Here is a 22,973-nt window from a genome sequence, read left to right on the forward strand (position 1 = left end):
AACAGCCTCCGGCAAGCAGCGACCAACCGCCATTTGGCGCAACACATAACTGTGAAAGTATTTCATTTGTGCAGTTGTTGTTGTAACATTTTTGCATACTACCACAGTAGCTACCGTGCAACAGAGTAATTAAAGCGCTTACAATTACGTTTTCCACGAAGTGTAGTAAAATAAGTTTTACGGGACAGGTGTTTGTGCGACGTGTCGTATGAGTAGCCGGAGTTGCAAGCGAGTTGATGTGTGCCAGAAATATCTGGTTGAGTACTGCATAGCGCTATAACGCCAAATGGGAAGTAAGTAGTTTACCTACTGGTGACTATGTTTTAATAGAATCATTTAGAAAAAAAGCAAAACTGAAATCAATATTTCATAAAGTCCCAGATGAGGCCCCTTTTCTTTTGATGACAACCACGCAAACGTTTAAAGGACGGTGATTTGAGGGCATCCATGTGGAAGCTGTAATGTTAAGGGGGCGCAAATTCGGTGTCGGATCAGCGCTGGGAGAGAAACTTCGTTGATGAGTTCTGTTGTTCACCCCCTTGGACGTTCCTTGCCAATCGCTGCCGAAATCTTGCGGATCGATACCCGATTTCTAAGCTGGGCATGCCCACGAATCCAATATGGCTGTGCAAAATTCCATGCAGTACGCGCTCCGTCAGAAATGGGGATGAATCTCAGCAAAGTTTGTTATGCCTTTTCCAAGTTGAAAATGGAAGCAAAGTGAATGGCTTTGGAGGTGAAAAACGACAATACGAAATATTTCCTGATATCAAGCGAACGGTCCGCGCAATCGCACCTCAACACCCACCTCACTCTTGGCAGTTATAATTTCAAAAGAGTAGAGAACTTCTGGTAGCCATGTTAACACCGTTTATAATGCTAGTCTTGAAATCGAGAGAAATATTCTGTGAAATATTAGGGGAGACCCCGCGATGGCGAATTAAATACCGCAAACGATGGAACGAAAAGCTACTTAGACATAGTGCAGCGAATTGAAATATAGCGGTTCCGTTGGCTCTTTCATGTTTTTCGAATGAATACAAACGATACAGACCTGAAAGTATTCGGAGCGGTATTCGGCTTGAACTTTCGACTACAATCCCTAAAAATGCCATCCCTGCACTTCAACATTTCTTTTTTTCAATAGCACAATTTTCAGGTATTTTATATTTTTTTTTTATTGAGCGGGAAAAATAAGTAAATGTTACCATCAGGTCAAGGTTCAGGGATGATATTTTCAGGGACAGTAGTCGGGAGTTTAATTTAAACCAAAGTGGAAGGTTCTAAGTTTCTATGCTGGAGCTTCTCAAATATTGCAAAAAACTGATTTTTTGACACTTTCAACACGTTTTTCTAAAAATCCGGAGGTGACGGAAATTTTGTAGATACTTAGGGACTCGTAACCAGCACAAAAAAGACTGGCAAAAAGAGCTTTTACATTTGCTGCATCAAAATCAGTGTTGTCCTGTGTTATCCAACAATTTGATTATGCATAGTAATCGTCAGAAAGCTTCTTAAGTCACATTTAAACCTTTGAAACCGAAAATACGCCTACGCTAAAGCAGCAGTATTCGACTCGCAAAGTGTTATCTGGTCACACTCCCTTTTCGCAGCTAAGTTAAAAGATCAACTCAACCACAATCTGTGGCTGCCATCGCTGAGTGCTGGCATATCTGACTACCAGCATAGTGGCTACTGACAACTAACTGCCAAGCAGTGGCTGCACGACCTGTCCGCTTAACTGCACCATCTCTATCTGACTGTCCTTCATGTGACCCCGCATGCTGCTGAGCAACTATTGCGGAGAAAGCACGGTGTCGTTGCAATACCCGCAACATCTAACTATCGTAGGTACGCAGATGCGCAGATGCGCCGGAATATGAATAATGTTGATGTAGTAAACACCAGCAGCCAACATGCGACATTGCACTGGCCAAGCAACCGCGCTGCTGTGGTGTGACTAATGTATGTGCGTATGTATGTATGTATTCATGTATTCATGTACATAAGTAGTACTTACATACTTACTTAAATGCATAAGCTCGTCTGTGCGATATGCAGCTGTGGCTGGGCCAACTAAAGTAAAGGTAAATACGGGTAAGTACACATTGCCTAAGCACTTGAGGATGCATGCAAGCGCATATGGAGCTTCTCAGCTTACTCAAATGTATGTAGGTTTTTTGTTCGCCAAAGGCCATGCATGCGTCGCATAACTGCTACTGCACTATTATGCCACTATTAAGGCTTTATATGTACATACATACACACTTCAGAGTGGAAGCATGCTACAGCGTTAAGGGCGTCAGAAGTGGGCAGAGGCGTGCAAGCGTACAAAATAATTACGGCTACTATGTTAGAGTGGGCGTAAATGTCGCACCTACAAGCAAAACATGGAAATGTATGCAGATTTGTCAGTCCTGCACAAATACTTTACGTATATTTATGTAAGTATGTTTGGTATGCGCCTCATGACGTAGTTAGTGTGAATGAGCGCACAGGATGTGGCTTCATAACTTCTTTTATGGCATGTTAAGGGTCAGTCAGTGGACACATTTATCAAACTGAGAGTCCTTTGCTCTGCTTCGCCCGCCATAGTGAATTGAGGTTTTGGGATCTAACTCCACTTGTGTGGCACTAAATAAAAAAAAAATATCAACTAAGTTCACTAATTTTGTGTTAGCAGTTAATGTTGATTATTAAGTTAAATTGCTAGAGCATTGGAACCGATTTGAAAGCAGAAAAATTACGAATAGGAGCACGAAAAACTAAAATAAAGGACAATACTCCTAAATTAAAAAAAAAAAATCAATAAAATAAGACTCAACTTTTTCTTTGGCACTGTAAGTGCCTAAGTCGACCCAGTAAAGCGTACCCGTCATTTCTCTCCTCTGCGCTAACTAACGCCAGGTTCCTTTCCACGCAGTATTTCAACCGCAGAAGAACTCTATCACTGCTTCATCCAGCAGGTAACGCGTTGAATAGATAGACGTTAGGGGATATTAATTATCGATTATTAACTCAGTCCGATTACGTGCCGTAATTCGTATTAACCTTTCCAAAATTGGATTAAAAATCACATGAAAGATAGTCGCTCTGTCTTTCCCAATTCTGACTGAGCTAGTGGTGTTGTTCAATGTGATTTTTCATAGCTATATTAGTGGGGATACCAAATTTAGACATAGCGGAATTGAAGGCAACTAATTTTTACGCTCTTGAAAGCGACTTTGAAATAAGCCAATAGATAGTGTGTGTCGTTCCTCTTCTTATGGGTATTTTTCCAATATTTCTCCTTCTTCTTATTTGGCGCCGTATCTGCCTGAACGATTTTGGACGAGTTCAACAAATCGCGGCAGTCGTTTCTCTTCTGTACCAATTGACGCCAATTGGAAATGCCAAGTGAAGCCAAATCCTTCTCCAGTTGGTTTTTCCACAGCAGTTGGGGCCTCCCTCTTCCTCTGCTACTAACAGCGGGTTCCGAGTTGAATACTTTCAAAGCTGGAGCGTCGGTGTCCATTCGAACGACATGGCCAAGCCAGCATGGCCGCCCTATTTTAATACGCTGCTCTACGTCCATGTCGTTATAAAGATCATACAGCTCATCGCTCCATCGTCGGCATTACTCGCCGTCGCCCATACGTAACAGCCCATTCCAAGATTTGGCGTATGGTAAATAGCTTGCATATGTTGGATTGGCCAGATCTAAGACCACAATGCCGATCAGTTCGATGGCGGTGTACTGCAGTATTTCACACAATATGCTCTATAGAACCTTGCATTCTATTGTGGATTGGGAAAATCATATTTAAATTCCGGTCGCCGGGCAATCGCTCATCTGCAAAAGAGTTGATCTATTTACCCTCCTCGCCGACGATCTTGAATAGGTCAGCTTGCTTGCGAAATCGCTTTTTTTATCTTGTCATAGTCGGGTGGTGGGACATCGGTCCCGGCGTCCTCGACTGTAGAACCGGACTCGTCGTTTTAACTGCTTGCAATGCTGTTAACATTAAGCAGGATGGAGAGGTGTTCCTTGTCGTATTTAGGTGAGCTCTGCACATCGGTCACGGTTGCCATTTTTTGTTCTTACAGTATTTCTTCCCTCTGGCCTGCACACCTTCCATAAATTGCCTAACTTTCTGTTACAATTTTTGGTAATTTTTACTGTCGGCCAGCTTTTCAACCTCTTCGAATTCACGCAGTTCGGTTTCTCTCTTTTTATTACGGATAGTGCCCTTCGCTTCCCTCTTTAGCTCCCTATGTTGATCGCTCATAGCTTACATTGCGCCCGGTCGCAGTATGGTCATATTAGCGGCATCTCCTTCTTTAAATCGGCGTAACATTCCTTGTCGTACAAGTCGTTATTTCGGGTTGCGGCTTAATGTACTAATATTTTCAGCGGCGGTACGTAATGAGCGTGTATATATGGATGTGTTGAAGACTGCTTGCTATTATGTTCGCAGCTCACCTTAACTCACCACTCACCTAATCTCACCCCATGTCATCATTCTTCAATTCACCTCAAATTACCTCACCTCACATCAACTCACCTCATTACACTTAAGCTCACCTCAACTCACCTGAACTTACCTCAAGTAACCTTAGCTCACCTCACCTCAACTCAAATTAACTCACTTCAACTCACCTTTTTTGTAGTGTCCATGAAGACATTGAAGAAAGATACTTAAGTTAACGCAAACCTAAGCTGCTGTTACTGAAGACGGTCTTCATCGGCCACAGTGGAATAGCATTCAAGGTCAACTTGCGTTAAAGTCCAACTCGTCAGCACCTTTTAGTAACAGACCAATGTGTTAATTTTGTTCAATAAAAGCCTGCTCCTCGGAGTATGTTGTTGTCAAACTCTAAATAGGAAATCAGCCATATTACCACACTAACCATTTTGACTATCTGGTTATGTGACTGTCCTTGCTGCCTTTCAATAGTAGTGTCCTTTGTTGACCCATTCGAAATATTTTAAGCCATAAATGGCAACTGGATTGTCGGCACTTCATCATTTAGCTAGCTTTAGGGCAAACAAATGTGAGGTGGTGTAAAATGAATGGAATAATCAGCAAAAATAAAAAAGAAAACATCAGTGAAAAGACAAATAAAAACTATAGCGCAACAACAATAACAAAATTAATATAATGTCGACAACAAGCAGCTTACAGTGGTACAGCGCGAATATCTTACTGGAAACACTAGGCGTTTTTGTGGGTTTTACAATGACAACAGCAACAACAACAACAATAGCAGCAAGAGCAGCAAGCAAAAGATCACGTACCAACATGGCAAGTGGGTTGCACAATGACATTGCAATTTGTTGTTGCTGTTGATGATGCTACTGCTGCTGCTGCTGTTGCTGCTATTGCTGCTGCTTTTGTTGCATTTACAATGCGCTAACCAGCAGCAAACTTGCAAACAAGCAACATTGCAACACGCATTCTTTATGCCACCGCAAAACGCAATGCTGCACATAAATAAATGTGTCTACGATATGTAAGCCTATTAATTCCTGTGTGTATGTATATGTGTATGTCTTCTTTGGAGGCAACAAAGCAGCAACCAAACAATCGTCATGCATTGTTCGTTCGTTGCCCGTGCAACGTCTGCCGCTTGCGCATGTGGCTCGTTGCAGCATTTCAAGCCGACGATTGCACTATTCAAGTGCATGCACTTTTGTCAGTGTGCGCAAGTGTGTGTTTGTTGCGTTGTTGACCACAAAAATAAGAGCATCATTCCTGCTCCATCATTCGTTTGTACGAGTACCTTTATGCGCTTCACTTCAGCGCTTTGTTGCTACATACATACATATATAGTTTGGTCCCAACTGACTGGCTTTGCCGCTGCACTCTGTTGAACTCGTCGTACGCCAGCCAGTTGACAGCCGCCTGTTGTGCGCGCATTGCAATTGTGACAAAAGTTGCCGGAGCGATTGTCAACCAGCTATGTTGTGTCCACCGCCAGACAAATGCATCCGCTTACACTTCCTTCCGCACGGCCGCCCACCCAATTGAGCAACCAAGCAACTAACCAAGCGCTTCAGTTTTCTGAGCTCATCCTTGCAGCAGCCAATAGTCAGTCTGTCGGTGTCCGCCAGCAGACTATCCACTTTTATCTTCGATTCCATTTCAAAATGGCCATAACGAGTTTTTCGCTTCAGCTTTGGGTGCGGGAATGTAGCGGCGCGCGTGTTGGCCCATAGCGAGGAGCAGCGCTGGCTGTTGCTTAGCCGACTAACTGGTTGGTTAGTTGGTTGGTTTTTTCTGTGGCTCATCAATTGCTTGATTGTCGCAGTGAACAGTTCGGGGGAAGAATTTCATGTGATATTGATTTTTATTTGTGCATTTTTCTGATTCTTATTGTAGGTTTCTCTTCCACTTCTTTGTTGCTGCCACTCTCCGAAAAATAGCAATCCTTTACCTTTGTCATATTCAAATATTTACAATCTCATGTGAAAAAGGGCAGGTGATTTTTGATTTAAAACAAGGCAAATGGAATGGTAAATTTGCTTATGAGAATCGAGTGGAATCTATTGTTCGTTGGACAAAATTGCTAAAATTGATTCCAGCTGCGTTTTGCTCATTCCTGTAATTTAAATTTAAAAAAAAAAAACCGATTGAGCACTTCCTGTCACCACCATTCTAAAGCGCATATCCCCAGTTATTGAAAGGTATCTGGAATCGACTTGACATAAATATTTCTGTCGACAGGGGTGCGTCGTCTGCATTCAAAGGTAGTCATTGGGCTAGTTAAGCGGCCGCTCTCTATACTGGCCGAAGTCGGGAACAATACTTACACTGATCAATAAGGACACAAACTGTAATAACTTTTTTGTACATATGTATTTCATTAGTCCCTTTTTCGTATCTGGCACTTTTATCTTAGCTCCCGTGCTTTAAGATTTAAAGTCCGAGGAGCTATCAAAGGCAAACATTCGCTACTTAAGATACTTCTATATTTTTATACCCGAGCGCACTTGTGCACAAGGGTATATTAATTTTGTTCACATAACGGTTGTTTGTAACAGCCAAAACGAATCGAGATAGATATAGACAAATGTATACATAAATGATCAGGATGAAAAAAGAAATCGATTAAGCCATGTCTGTCTGTCCGTCCGTCTGTCCGTCTGTCCGTCTGTCCGTGTACACGATAACTCGAGTAAAAATTGAGATATCTCAACGAAATTTGGTATGTAGGTTTCCCTTAATCCAAGGTAGGTTGCTATTGAAAATGGGCGAAATCGGACTGTAACCACGCCCACTTCCCATATAACGGTAATTTCCAAAAATACGAAAACTGCGATATTTTAGTAACTACTGAAGATAAAGCACTCAAAATTGGTACTTACAATAATTTTTTGACAAAAAATAAGAATATTATACATTTTTGGAAAATGGGCGTAGCCACGCCCACTTATGGTTACATGTGTATATCTTGGTAACCGCTGTACCAATTTCTACCAAACTTGGCACAGTTATCGGCCTTGGTACAGCATACAAAATCGCCGAAAATTTTTAAAATCGGACGATAACCACGCCCACATCCCATATAACGGTAATTTAGAGAAATACAAAATCTTCGATAAATCAGTAAATATTGAAGCTAATTTGTTCAAAATTGATGCTTGCAACAATTCTTTACCAAGAAATACGCTTGTGATAAATTTTTGGAAAATGGGCGTGGCACCGCCCACTTATGATCACATATATGTATCTCAGTAACCGTTCTACCAATTTGTACCAAACTCGGTGTGGTTATTGTGCTTGCCACATATAAGCAAACCGTTGAAAATTATTGAAATCGGACTAAAATAACGGCCGCTTCTCATATAACGGTAAATTTCAGAACTGCTTGAAACTTCAAAATCGACCTAAGGACTCTAATTTACTCAAAATTGATACGCCCCGGCTTACCATGTAGCCGTAGCTTTCGGTAAGGCGTAAAAACATATATTTAATACGTGCGCCGGGTATTTAATGTTCGGCTCTGCCCGAACTTAGACTTTCTTACTTGTTTTTTTTGACAAAAAATTATACTGATGAAAGTACAACGCCGAAATCTGTTTTTCACCAAACCAAATGAACTTTTTTATGGTCGAAATATGTTAATTTTCTTCAATATTACTGAAACCCCTTCCCTTCCTGGAGACGCTACTTAACCTAACTTTAGAAAGTATGTACGTAGTTTATCATAGACTGTGTTCCAGCCTTAACTCATCTGCAATAGTTTTCTCGAATGCCTTTCCATTTCAAAGTTTTGTGCCTAGTGGGTTTGTCAGAGCTTTAGTTTGTTTTTTTTTTTGCTTTGTAATTCGTTGCATTATCCGGTTTCATTGCTAAGTATGTATATTAGGGTGGTCCAAAAACAGTAAAGTCGGAATTGTAATGCGCTCACCCCCTAGGATTGTTCTATATCTAAAAAAAAGTATGCCGCTATTTTTTTATTTTGAAATAAAAAAATATTTAGAGGTCGCTCAAAGCGCTCAAAGTATTCCATGTATTTTTATATGTGGAAAAACTCCTTTTCGCAGAAATTGTATAGAAAATCAATATTTTTCGATCGAAAAATTCTGGTTCTCTTCAGGAGACGTTCAATAATAATACCTAATTGTTTATTTAAAAATTTTTTAATACTAACGATTTTTTATTGGTCCCCCTATTGAATTTTTCGGGGTTGTTGTGGGTTTTTGGCGGACCTATAAATTATAGTTGCGATGAAAAAATTGCTAAATAAACAACTGGGTGTTATTATTGGGAATCTCCTGCAGATAAAAAGAGTTTTCCGATAGAAAAATAATGATTTTCCATGCCATTTATATATATATATATTTAGTTATTTTGTCCCCATATAAAATACATACATGGCAAACTTTAGGCGCTTTGAGCGACCCCAGATATTTTTTGATTTGACAAGAAAAAAATTGGGTATAATTTTTTCGGTATAGAACAATCCTAGGGGGTGATAGCATACAAATTCCGACTTTACTTTTTCCACATGCATTTTTGGACCACCCTTATGTGTATATATTGTTGTTGGTTATACATTGTCGCATTTTTCAATTCATCACAGCGGAAATCTCAAACATCGTCTCCTTCTTTCTTCAGCTACTTCATACATTGCAACAGCATTGTATGTCAATCGATTGATTTGTTTTTGTAAAGTGTGGCTACTCCGTTGAATGATACATAAATGCATACGTGCGAATAGACATATCTGTTGAATGATCACATTTCCCATGCTTGCACTGCAAACATATGAGGTCTTTAATTTCATGTTATTGCACACAGTTTAAGCGCAACTCGATTCGTTTGGCGATTTTTTTTTATCATTCAGCACATCGTTGGCGGCACAAATCTTAGCTAATCTTTGGCATGCTGCTACTCGCAGTGATTGTCGCTTTCCCCAAGAGACCATGAAATGGTTGAGGAGGACGCGCTTTGAAGGCTTTGAAGCTGTATACATATATATATATATTTCGCAGAAAATAGAATCTAAATTTAAAATGTGTAGCCTAGAAAAAATTATAGGTAATTTAAAAAAATACATAAAAAATATACAGTGAAATAAACCTAAAAATTATAGAACAAATATATGTAATTCTCATCAGCTCATTCCTGCTGCTGTAGTAAACCTAATTCACCTCCTTTACGTATACAAATAAGTATACTTATGTATATACGTAAAAGAGGAATGCTGCATAACAATTATCAGCAATAAAAAGTGTTGTAAAAATAGTGCATAAAAACTGTCCCATAAAGCTCACTGTTTTGCCACATTTGGCGGCATACGAGGCTTCTACAAACGAAGCTAACTAAAACAAACTAAAACACATAAAGTTTTTATGTATTTTCTAATATAAAACCACATTTTTTGCATTCCAATTTCCTTAGTGCCAGCACAGCTTTATAACCTTTATAACTTACGTTAATGTTTTGGCCTTTAACGATTTCAGGAAATCCATTTAACTATTGTTAAGTGTTAAGAATTTATTTTGCGAGATCGTAAAAAATATTAACCACAAAATTACGTTACAAAGAACTTAAAAGAATAACCTGGCATACCAGACATATGAAGTTAAGAGAATAAGCATGGTCGCTTTTTTTCACGGTGTTTTTTTATCTTATCTATTTATCTACCTAAGAGAATAACCTGGCATACAAATGTATGCAATACGAGTAATAGCCACAAACTTTTTTTTATAAAGGAAATAAATCAAAAGACCATATCCCTTGAAAGGATGATCTCACGGGGTACAATAGTTTCAAGGAGGCACCTGTGTGCTTTCACGGAAGGGTCGGTGGAAGAATATTTTGCAGGGAACTCTTCATCAAACATAAACTTAGGCTTCCACGAAAAGCTCGGTGAATGAGTATTTCATCAAACATACACTTAGATTTCCAAGGCTTACTTCAGAGAGATGTTTTGTTTAGAAAACTCCTCATCAACAATACACTTAGGCTTCCATATCATTCTAATGCTTTCCAGCAGAATTGCATAGCTAAAATTAGGGAGGCAGATGGGGTCAAAGGGAAGATATTTATTCCCTTCCCTACTCTGATAGCCAAGCGGCCTTTGCTTTGCTCACGACAAGCTCAAAGCTCATTGGAAAATGACAAATGTCTCTTTCGGTTGCTTCTGAGTACTGCCTTGTCAGACTTATTTTTTTGGGTGCGAAGCCACAGTGATATCTCCAAAAACTGCGTAGTGGCTGAGCTTACAAGCTAAAGCACCCTCATTCGAGTTGGTCCCACCGACAAAATACGGAGTTCGAGTTCCTTCGTCTACATGTGGATTACTCTTGCATGGATAGTCCTGCTGGAACGCTGGGCAGCTGCAGGCTCTTTCTGGCCAAAGGTGCACTCGCGGCGCTGAAGGGATTTTTTGAGCTCCTCACAAAGCTGCGAGTTTGAATCATGCAACGTGTACAATTTTCTGGACACTGTCCTATAGAAATTCACATGGTGATAGTAAATATCACACTTGAGCTTCACTGCCACAACTGCTCGGCGAATGACAAAGTGAAACGATCTCAGCACTTTCGCTCAAAATGCACAACTTTTGCAAGACTACGGTCTAAGCACCTGCTATCGCAGATTTTAGTCTGCTCGAAGGAGCTCTCTTGGATTGTTAGTGGTCAATTTCTAAACTTCATTCTTTGCACGCAGAGTTTTTCGTTATATATAGCTAGCAGTTACCGTTTTTAGTGTTGTTAAAAGTACACTGGTAGAAGGATCTGGATATGTTTGCTTTGGACCAGTGAATGCTGCATTCGGTAACTTCAGTACACGGCTTGAAACACCTTCGAAATGGCTTACCGGCTAATGTCGCACTCATTTTCGTATCGCTTACCTCTTGAATGGCCTCTGGTTGATCTGGTTGATCTTCCGCTGAATGCATGTTCTAATAAGGCTTTCTCAGTAAGGTAACTGCACGACCCATAAGGCACAATATGGTAGCGTTAGATGCATTTTCAGGTCTCCAACACTAACCTTATCTTAAAAAGGCGCAACCTGAGAACCGGTAGCAAATGTCATTTTCACGAAACTAGAAACCGAATTCCGATAGTTAAGGGCAGTAGATCTGCCACAGCCTGAAAAGAAGCTCAGACTTCTAGAAAGCAGTAGATTGAAATACAATTTTCCTAACGATGATTCGGAGGACGCGTGGGCCAACAAAGATGAAACTCGAACGATGGTGAGCGGAAAACGGTTGAACCTATAAACAGCGAAAGTAAGCAAAATGTTAAAGTTTAATTCCATTAGAGGGCTATCATTAGGACGACAGGTACCCACCACACCGGGGCAAAATATATTCTGAGTAGTAGGAAGACCGAGTACACTAAAGTGCAAAAATCGAAACCAAACTTTGCGATCTTGACGAACAGCCAAACGTCTCAAAGATCTCATCAGGTAATATCAAAACTAGTGGTTGAATTCCTTATAAAGCGGAACAGTCTCTGTTTAATACATCGGGATTGGGTAATCTGGATTCCAAAAACACATTCTTATTGATGAATTGAGGTTGCCGATAGACTTACAAACAAAGGACCTTCAACATCTCTCATCGGTTCAGCTAAAAACAAACAATTGGGATTTAAAAAACGGCGTGGTAAAAAAAGTCAAATGTGTAGACATAAAAAGTGATAAATTCAATTAAGCAATTTCGAGTGAAAAGACAAGTACATATCGACGGCCGAGTGGAAGATCGACCTATCTCGGCAGCCGGTTCGAAAACGTCGCATCTCAGAAAACATTTCAAGAACGCCCTACCTCAGAATTTTGGACAAAAGCGCCCTATCTCAACTGAAAATGTATTAAAAATATGCTGGGATAGGGAGTTTTTGAATCGACAGTTGAGATATGGCGTTCTTCAACTAAATTCTGAAATAGGCCGTTCTAAAAAACTTTTCTGAGGGAGGGCGCTTTCGAACTGGCTGATAGGTCGATCTTCCACTCAGCCATCGCTATACGCTTAAGTATTGCCATGAATTTGCGTTTGTATTTAGGCAGTTGATTGTAAAAACAGGAGTGTTGAGAGTTGTCTGTGTATTTTGTATATATAAATTTCATCACAAATTTATGTTTATACTCAGATGTTTTTTTAACTCTTGGAGTGACAGCAGGAAATGCAATAAACCGAAACCAAAAAAATAAATAATTAAAAGGAAAAGTAAACTAAAAATACAGCGTTTCTCTAATGGGACAGTAGTAAAAGTTAGTATTGGGGCTTGTTGTGTTGAGTGACTATATGTAAATATAGATACATACGTATCTATACATTTTTAAATGTGGATATAGCTGCATAAATAAATATCCAAGATATTTCTGGATAGAGAGGCAGGTAATAAGAGGAGCGCGGGGCGGCCTCACAAAGTGTGAATTACCTATGTTTATTTACGCAAGACACTGATATAGCCGCCGACATGTTGTCAGCGATAGTGAATGTCTGCGTGCAACTACTTATTTGCTATTGTTTGCTCAGAAGGTGACAACGAAGTTGATGGCGACCGCAGAAGTTGTGAATGCCAACTGGGTGAATGACAATAGGACTTGGAATGAATGAGCAATTGATTTGGCTTGGTGACAGTCACAGACAGTGCGAAATTGTGATTATATTAACATGAAGTTAAGAATTGAAGTTAAACAGGACAAACGAAAATTATGAAAATATGCAAAATGTACACGCAATTATTAAATATTCGAGTTACAGAAAGAAATATTATACTTATAATGAGTTAAATGAGTCTCTATAAAAGGCTATGATGCCAGGTCGAAGACTTAATTAAAGCTCGCAATAATGTTTTTTGCCTCAATAAGTTTCATTATATTCATTGTACTCAACAAGTTTAGAGTGTTAGCCATTGAGCTACTAACGGGTGATTTTTTTGAGGTTAGGATTTTCATGCATTAGTATTTGACAGATCACGTGGGATTTCAGACATGGTGTCAAAGAGAAAGATGCTCAGTATGCTTTGACATTTCATCATGAATAGACTTACTAACGAGCAACGCTTGCAAATCATTGAATTTTATTACCAAAATTAGTGTTCGGTTCGAAAAGTGTTGAATGTGTGAAAAGTTGGCAGAAAATCCGCTTTTTTATCGACAAATTTTGTTCAGCGATGAGGCTCATTTCTGGTTGAATGGCTTCGTAAATAAGCAAAATCATGCGATTTGACGCCTTTAGACTATTTTTTGTGGGGCTACGTCAAGTCTAAAGTCTACAGAAATAAGCCAGCAACTATTCCAGCTTTGGAAGACAACATTTCCGAAGAAATTCGGGCTATTCCGGCCGAAATGCTCGAAAAAGTTGCCCAAAATTGGACTTTCCGAATGGACCACCTAAGACGCAGCCGCGGTCAACATTTAAATGAAATTATCTTCAAAAAGTAAATGTCATGGACCAATCTAACGTTTCAAATAAAGAACCGATGAGATTTTGCAAATTTTATGCGTATTTTTTAAAAAAAAAGGTATCAAGCTCTTAAAAAATCACCCGTTACAACATTTAATACCACCGAAGTATCTGAAGACTTTGAAGGTATTCTTTTTTTCGCTGTAAGACCGCCCTTTTTATTCAATGCAAATGTTTGTACGTCACGCAGTTTCCTGCAATATCACAGCGGCCATGTCAATCTAACTACCAATACTTACTTCCAACTATTGTATCTGTACCAAGTCGTTCCTCGAGGAAAGATCAATAGGAAAAAAACCCGATTTCCACTCCAGCTCTGTCCAGCCGAAGTCGGGACTCCCATACCGCTCCAATCATAAGTCAGCTAAGTATCTAATACCACTAATTCTGACTGCAGACCTTTCTGAAACGATCTGACTTACGAAGTCGACGGGTGCTATATTAAGCATGGCGTTAAGTGCCGGAGCGAGAATGGACCGAAGTGCCCCACTGATTACAATTTGAGGGGCACTTTATACCCGCTCCAGCTTTCGAACTAGTGTAGTCTTGTCTAACGTATTTGGGCTCAGCCAGCATATAATCTAGAATACATATATGTGATCAGGTCTACGGAAAGGGGGCTTAGGTGTCAAAAAATCAATTTTCACTTTTTAGTTGATTCGGATGGAAGATGAGATGCTTTTTCACGTGGTGAAAAGCAGAAAATCCTAACTTGCTTAGAAGTGTACTAAAAATGTAGAGAAAGAAGAGTAAAAACGAGTAAACGAAACGAGTTGCTTACTTTTAACAGCTTTTTCACAGAAAACTAGTTTTCGCACGTAAGCTCCCTTTTCGTAGACCAGGTCACATATGTAGGTACTTTCTTCTAAAAAGAGCTGACTATGTAGAAGTCAAGAGCCACTTATTCATCATTGTAAAAAGCCCTCGATGTCGATAAAGGGGCCCACAGTGAAGTCTTTATACGATAAGCCTACCTATGGCAAATTAAATAACATGTTCAGATCAGTCTAAACCGCGCTTGAGGATTATTGAAACTCTGCTACGCTTTCGCAGAAAGCTCACCAAGAATACGTCTTAGCTTTCTTGATCGTAGACATACATATAAACAATGGCTTACAAATTAATAACCATGTAAGTCTAAATTTCAAAAATTTCAAAAAAAAAAAGCAGAAAATGCGTGATAAATAAATGAAAAGCGACATGGGGCTTCTCAAAAGCCGTTCAACCTGTCATCGTTACAGTACTGATATTATTTACGGCAAGGAAAAAAGTGATAAAAGTACCAACAAACAAATGTAAATAATTTTTTTTTTATGTTTACTGATTGCGATAGTGCAAATATTTACTTTCACTTGAAATAGACCGTTTGCATAGCACGCACTCTTTGGTAGATAGCACATTCTATAGCGTGGTCATTAGGGGTGGCACTATCCGTATATTCGCACATTCGTTTGGATGTTCGCGTATACTTATAAAATACGCATATCCGGCTAATATCCGCTTCTTTTTTTTATCCGTATTTTTTAACCAGATATTCGACTATTCGATATCCGAAATTCAATAAACTCACTTAACCGAATATCCAAAAAATCCACATTATCTAGACATTCAGAAAACCCGCTTATCCGAATATTTAAAAAATCCAGATTATCCGTTGCTTTGGCGAAGACTTAGTCATGACTGCTAACGATTGCCCTCCGCTGCATAACTTTTCTACAGTTCCAAACCAGTCCTAAATTCGATTCGGTGAGATCTAGTTCGTTTTTCCTCCCTTCTTCGATAGTTCCGAACTACTCCAAAATTCGTCACCTTAGAAACAGGTTTCTAATGAAATTTTCTTGTTTTGTTATTACTTTCAGACAGGCTCGGTTTTGGCTATAAAGTTGTAGCAGTGAACTAGAAATTTGGTTCACTATTTCGGGGTGTCTCTGCAGGGTTACAACTGCACATTTGTACATACATACATGCATATGTACATATATATGTGTGTATACGCAATTATAAGTATCATATAAAAACCGACAAACTTACATACATATATCCATATAAATATAACGTATGTATGTAGAATTTAATTTCAGGCCTTGTTTACTCGGAATATAATAATATTTGCTTAGTTTATATGCTTTACAATATGTATAAATCAAACTAAAATTCCTTAACATTTATACAGTCTGCCTGCCTATGCCGCAATTACCTTTTTGTATATATAATGCTAGACATTTATACATCCATAAATATCTACATTTGTAAATGTATTATATTTCAAGTTTGCATTTACTTGTGCCGCAAATATTTACTTAACTGTCAACGTTATCAGCAAAGCACTCGATATCCAACACACTTCAACTGTGACAATTCAACTGCCAAGCAAATAGTATATATCGCACACCGTCTTCAAAAGAGTCACAACTCAATATTTTGCATTTTTGAAATTATGTACTAAAAAGCTGGAGCAAATTTTTGTTATAATTTGTTAAAAAGGCCAAGGTAAAGTCGCCTTTGCCCACATGATTATCGTGTGCTAGGAAATAGTTTTTCGCATTTTCTGACAAACCTATTATTTTGAGTTATGACTCGTTTGAAGACGGTGTGCGATATGTAGTAGATATGCATATAAATATACAACCATTGTGGATAGCATTTCGTCTGTATTGCCGACAGAATGGCACAAGTCTACCGACATCAAGTGCAGTGTACATACACATATCCATATATGTATATAGTATGTATAGATAGTACCACTAACTATGTAGTATGAATACTATGAAGAAGCAACAACAAGTATGACACCTTATTCGCACCACTTTACGATGAGTTGTCACGCTGCCACGACACTTTTAACGCTTGTCAATTTCAGTACCCATCAATTGAATTCTATATACATATTTACATATTCTGCATCCTACTTTGAAATGTCGTAAGCCAAAGCCAATTCAGTAGTTGTGCTGAGAACTTCTTTCTGTGTTGACTAGTGATGTGCTGAGTCGATACTTTTAAGTATTGGTAGATGCTCTGTACCGATTTAAAAAGTATTCAATACTTTCGATACTCGGTACCGGAATGTGTAGGAACGGAATGTATAAGAACGTATATTGGCCTAGCCTATCAAAAACCGACTATAGGGGCTATGGGATGTTAACGCTGATTCAAATGAAAATTATACATACATTTTCCGTCGCCAAAATGCAAATAAACTCTTCCTTATTTGTATTTTGAGAAATAATCGTCTAATTTTGACAGATATTTTGTTGAAAATTATGTAAAATTACTGCAATTAACTTTAGTATCGACTTTATTTTGACTTTGAATACGCCACATTTTTTTTTAAGGCGATATCACATAAAGTAGCTAAACTGTTTTTTATCTTAACTTGAAATGTATATTATGGCGAAGGTTTAATTATGTAGAGATTGGGAATGGGTACCGAAAAGAAAGTATTGGGTACCGAAATGTTTCTGAAGTATTGGGTACCGAGTATTGGGTACCGGCAATTCAACACATCACTAATATTGACAATGTCTAAAGCTGCGAAATCGGCTGTGACAAGTAAGCGTAAATGCATAAAAGCATAAACAGATGACAGCGTTGATCCGGATCAACTCGGGAATTAACTGCAGTTGATCCGGATTAAGTCGGAGCTAGTCCGGATCAACGCTGCCGCCTGTTTAATCTTTAACACGTTATAAATGAGAACTTGGCTTAAAAATCGCAGGGTATATAAATATAGGCAAGGGTATTATTGAACGTAAGGTCGCCTTAGCTTAGATATTCTTCCCTAATACCTTCTACGTGGGCGTGAAACAATATGGGGGTTCACGAGTTGTAAGTGGTGGTCCATGAAAATCAGTTTCGATAGTAAAGAAACAAATTTTGGCTTGGGTTTAGGTATCATCTATCTGCCTACATAATACTCAAAAAATTAAAATATTGAGACTTTAAAAACGCATTTTGAAGCTTTAACGTTCTGATTTTCAGTTTTCTTGGCTAAAAGTTTTTAGGGGCTACGGTTCTCATGCAATTCTGACAGATAGCGTGAAAAAAAAAATAATTTTTACAATTGTTTGCTTATTTTTGGTGCAAGGGCTTGAAATTCTTTTTTTCTGTTAGACCGGCATATAGATCAGTTAACGTATTTATTTAGTGATGTATTATGGAACGAATTTCCGTCATCCCTTGTCAAATTTGGTTTGGAGAATGACACTGAAGATGGCACAACGCCGAAACCGGTTTGTCTCCAAACCAAATTTGACAAGGGATGACGGAAATTCGTTCCATAATACATCATACACCCACCCTGTCGGAAACAACAACAACCAAAAAGGAAGTATTTATTTAGCTTTAAAATCCTTTTTTTTTTAATTTCCCTTAATTTTTTTATTTTTTGAGTTCGCAAAAAGTCCGCATTGAGGAATAAAACTTCCATCTTCCTTCATTACAACTCAATTAAGGAGCAATCAATTTTGAATTTCTCTTTTGTGGGTTAAAAAAAGGAGGCTGTTGTACTAAATTTATCTATAATATAAATCAGTTTTTTTCGCTTCAATATTTGGATCACGCTCCCATGTCACTCAAAATATTACGCCTCATCTTGTTTATGTAGCTTTCATAACTTAGTACTTAGTTTTAATATGTAGTTGAAAAACTCGTTGAGCAATTATTTTATTTATGCTCTAAATTTAATACGTGCTTTACGAACTCTGTTTTAATAAGGTCAGCGACTATTACTTGAAAAAACTTGCATCCTCCATCGCTTCTTCAATTTTTTGGCGAGTTTTGTGGATATGGTAGACATGTAGCAGCAGGCAGTGCACCGAAACCAGTAATTTTTCGAAAGTGGTGGTCTTCCGAAAAAAATTAATGCTGGGAACTTCTTCTCTAGCCACTACCTCTAGTAGTACTTTTCGTAGTGAACATCGATTTTGAGACTATTTGGTATTTAGAAAAATATTTCACGCCTCTAGTCTCAACAAAAGGCACTATTTGTGGCTGAGTTGTTTAAGGGGTGCGTACTACCACTGCATAGTATCCTAGATTTGATCCCTAGTACGGGTAATATCTGTATTAGAAAAAGCTTTTTCCAACAGCGGTCTCCCCTCGGCAGGCAATGGCAAACCTTCGAGTGTATATCTGCCATAAAAAGGCTTCTCATAAAATTCATTATACTTCCGGAGGCGGCGTAAAACTGTCCCTACATTCAACCCGATTTTCTAAAGTCTCCAAACATGCACCCCACATCGCCTCAAAAACAAATATTAAGCCTAAATTTCTCAACTTATAGAAACACTAAGAACTAGTTTAAAGTGTTGGTGAGATCCTCCTGTCTTCATAGATTTTAATTTTTCTCAGCTACTTTTCATACTTATTTTCAGCGCATGCTTCCTCTGCTTACACTTCAAGCGTGTTGTTGACACCTTAGTTACAAAAAAAAAAATGCGTTGACTGTCACTACCATTTTATACTGTTAACTATTTAGCTGGGTAGTGAGAAAATCTAAATGACAAGTTAAACTATTGTATTTATTATATCTATTAGTGTCTGTACAGCAATGCAGGTACATAACTCAACCAGTCATTCAAGCTCGCAATCAGCTAGAGTCATCAAAGCTAAAAACGTTTAAGCTGCTAGTTGTGCTACTAAGCCACTGAGATTGTTGACCAATTCGACGGTTAATTACAAAGTTAATTGTCTGAAAAAAAAAAATAATCGCTCTCCAGTTAGCTAAATGCGTATGTATTTGGCTCATCGCTGATTAAACCATTTCCGCTCTTTGTACTGTGCCACTTTAATAAGTTTTCGGGGCGACGCACAAATGAAGCAGTTTTTTTTCTTTTTTTTTTTATCAGTATACTTGGAGTAGTTCTTTCACTTTATTCTAGGGCAATACTAAGTGGTGCTTATTCGATAACATCTTTCTGTAAACGCCTTTTAGTTTGCTAATTCAAGTACGACTGTATCGGAACCTACGACTGATCTGACGGCATTCCTGTCGCAGAATCGGTTAATAATGTTCAAGTAACTGCTGCTCAGGGCACTCTGTCATGTGAAAGACTGGTCTAGGGAAAATGAAATTAATGTTAGTAGAGTTATCCCAATTTAGGTTTATCCCAACCTAAATTTTGTATCTTGGGATCTTGTATTTCCTAGTGAATAATACTAGGTAAGTCTTCTCATCGATAACGCTCAGTCCCACTTCTGTGGCTCAATCACTAATGGCTTTCAGCGTCTGGGTTGCCAGTGAGCTCAGTCACTGTCAGTAATTTATTTATCACAAACGTCAATAAAAGCGGAGATTGCAGCCCTCCTTGCGGTGTGCTTCTATGCGCGTCTAGCGTCACCTCAGTTGAGCCACATTGCGCCGAGTTCTTTCTACAGTCTAACATACTTAAAATGTACTTATTAACACTTAAAAATTGAATTTGTACTCAAATTAACCTAATTCATTATAATTTCTTTCGTTCCAGGCGACATCCTCTCCGGCGTCTGCTTCGTTGGCCAACTGGACACACACTCTCTGGGCGTCTTCCTCATACTGCCACTCTGCATTTATCTTTCCATCGGCGCGCTCTTTCTACTCGCCGGCTTTATATCACTATTTCGCATACGCACTGTAATGAAAACAGATGGCAAGCGTACAGACAAACTGGAACGACTCATGATGCGCATCGGCTTCTTTTCTGGCCTCTTTATATTGCCAGCGCTCGGCTTTCTTGGCTGTCTCTTCTATGAATATTACTATTTTGACGAGTGGATGATTCAATGGCATCGCGATATATGTAAACCCTTCTCCATACCATGTCCGCAAATGCGTCCAGATGGTCTGGAGTCACGTCCCATTTTTCAGATTTATATGGTGAAGTATTTGTGTTCAATGCTGGTAGGCGTAACGTCGAGTGTCTGGTTGTATTCGGGCAAAACGATGGTGAGTTGGCGTAATTTTGTGGAGCGCCTGCAGGGGAAGGATCCAAGAACGCGTGCTCAGGCCTATGTTTAGTTAAGTTAAGTTGAGATTTGGAGATGCATAGTTGTTTAAGGATATGTGTAGTTATAAGTGTGATTGCAAGTGTATTTGTTTATAAGTGTAAGCTCGTGTGTAAAATATGTATGCGAATGAAAAATGCGCTACGTGAGGTTTTTTTTTTTTTTTGTTTGAGACGCGTGCGCTGCTTAAGCTTGACTCAAGCTACAAATGTTGTTGTATAAAAGCTAAGAGATACTGGTACAAGTTTGTAGACAAATTTTGAGGTTATCATTTTCGTTAAAAGCTCAAAGACTTATTAAGCTTAATAGTTTTGAGTGGAAACTAAATTTTGAGTTGAATTGCTTAGGCGTACTAATTCAATTGATTTTTTTTCTAATGAGATTATTTTGTTTAAACAGCAAGAGCGGAAAGTCAGCATGTAATATTTGTGTATGAGTGTGTATATTTGTGTATTTTATTTGAGTAAAATTTTGAGTGTTTTATTAGCTCAACTCCGCGTTTAAGTGATCTTTGTAAAAGTTTTGCGTGCAAATATTAAACAGTGTGTTAAAAAGCTCAGCGATTTCCAAATTTTATAAAACAAATTAATCAAAATAAACTTTTAAGTACATTATTTATGTATGAGTAAATGTAAAGCTTATTAAGCTTAAGTTGTATGTATTAGTTTATATGTAAACAGGCATACGTGTAAGTTGAAACGCGTAACAGAATAAGAACACACGCAAAAAATAGTTTGTAGTTGTTAAAGCTTTACATGTGCCCTAAAATGTAGTTTTAAAAATGTAAGCAAAACATTATTAGATGAAGGGAAGTCAGTTAAATGGGCAGGTATGCAGATTAAGTGAAATTTCAAAAAAATTATTTTAAAAATTCAGTGCAATTTCGAAAAAAATATGGTGATCAAATGAAAGAAAAAATTATTTAGAATTAAAAAGTAAAGTTTTTCTCTATACTAAAACTATCTTTTTCTATAGATAAAATCAGTCAAATTCTTCAATTTTCAGCGAAATTTTCAAGTTTTACAACCCTCTAATTTCCCACGACATCCAAATCCAAAGGAATTTCTATTTATGTAACTAGAAGGTAATGTACTATCTACTAAGCTAGGAGCGTACGTGCACTGATAGAAATATATGCGAGCTTAGTTACTCACACGATTACTTAAATTTTTTTACAACTCACAATTTTTTTAGGTTACATTTTTTTAATTGATTTGAAAAAAAATGGTAAAAACAATATTAAAAATCATTACTGAAACCTCAAGGACTATAAAAATACCTACGCTTTGCTCGATTGTGTGAGAAACTGTATATTCAGACAAAATTTTAGATATAATGAAAAGATGTTATCGGCAAGAGTGGTTCTATTAAAATCAAACCCAATCACAGAGTATTCGATGGCCCATTTAACGCCATCAACTGTCTTCCCTTTATTCGTTTAAAAAAATTAAATAATATTTCAAAAAATATTAAGTATAAAAACTATCTTCTACTACAACAAGCAACCATAAGAAAACGCCCTCCATGTGCTAAATACTTAGAAAATTAACGTAAGTGTAAACGATTTGTTGAAGATTAAGAAAAAATAAAACCAAAATAATTTTAAACACAAATTGTATTTGTAAGCCCTTTCTAGCCAGTAAGCTTGCATGTTATAGTTTAAGCGCTAAAACAAAAATTATTAAAAACAGTGGAAAAAAGATAATTAAAAAAAAAAAACAACAAAGTTGTATTAAAATTCCTCTTAATTTGTGCAACAATGACGTTATAGTCATAATATTAAGTTTTCCTCGCTCAAAATATACGAAATTGTAAGTAATTAGCTATGTATGTACAATAACACTTTTTTGAACAGAAGGCACAATTTTTACACAGTTTATTTTGTAAACCAATGCTGCCATAAAATTACATGCATATGTACGAACAAATTTACAACCACTTTGCTACTGTTCTTAAGGTTTTCAGTACATTTTCAAATTCGATTACAGAAAAAATAATAAATTTTGTATCTCAAAAAATAAATACATATGAAAGTAATACTTATAAAAAAATTCTTTGATTTTTTTTTTAACTTGTAA

The 22,973-nt window shown here is 37.9% G+C and overlaps 1 protein-coding gene across 1 annotated transcript in view; it reads left to right on the plus strand.

The window, feature by feature from the left end:
• Positions 1–22,614, plus strand: part of LOC118740199 (frizzled) — a 194,118-nt gene extending 171,504 nt beyond the window's left edge. The window contains exon 5 of the mRNA XM_036471696.1: positions 20,379–22,614. Within this exon, the coding sequence (XP_036327589.1) occupies positions 20,379–20,908 (530 nt within the window). The 3' untranslated portion in view covers positions 20,909–22,614. The remainder of the gene's footprint in view (positions 1–20,378) is intronic.
• Positions 22,615–22,973: the final 359 nt, after the last annotated feature.

Source organism: Rhagoletis pomonella, unplaced genomic scaffold (assembly GCF_013731165.1).
Source record: "Rhagoletis pomonella isolate Grant_MI unplaced genomic scaffold, Rhpom_1.0 Rhpom_scaffold_00005, whole genome shotgun sequence".
Taxonomy (NCBI): domain Eukaryota; kingdom Metazoa; phylum Arthropoda; class Insecta; order Diptera; family Tephritidae; genus Rhagoletis; species Rhagoletis pomonella.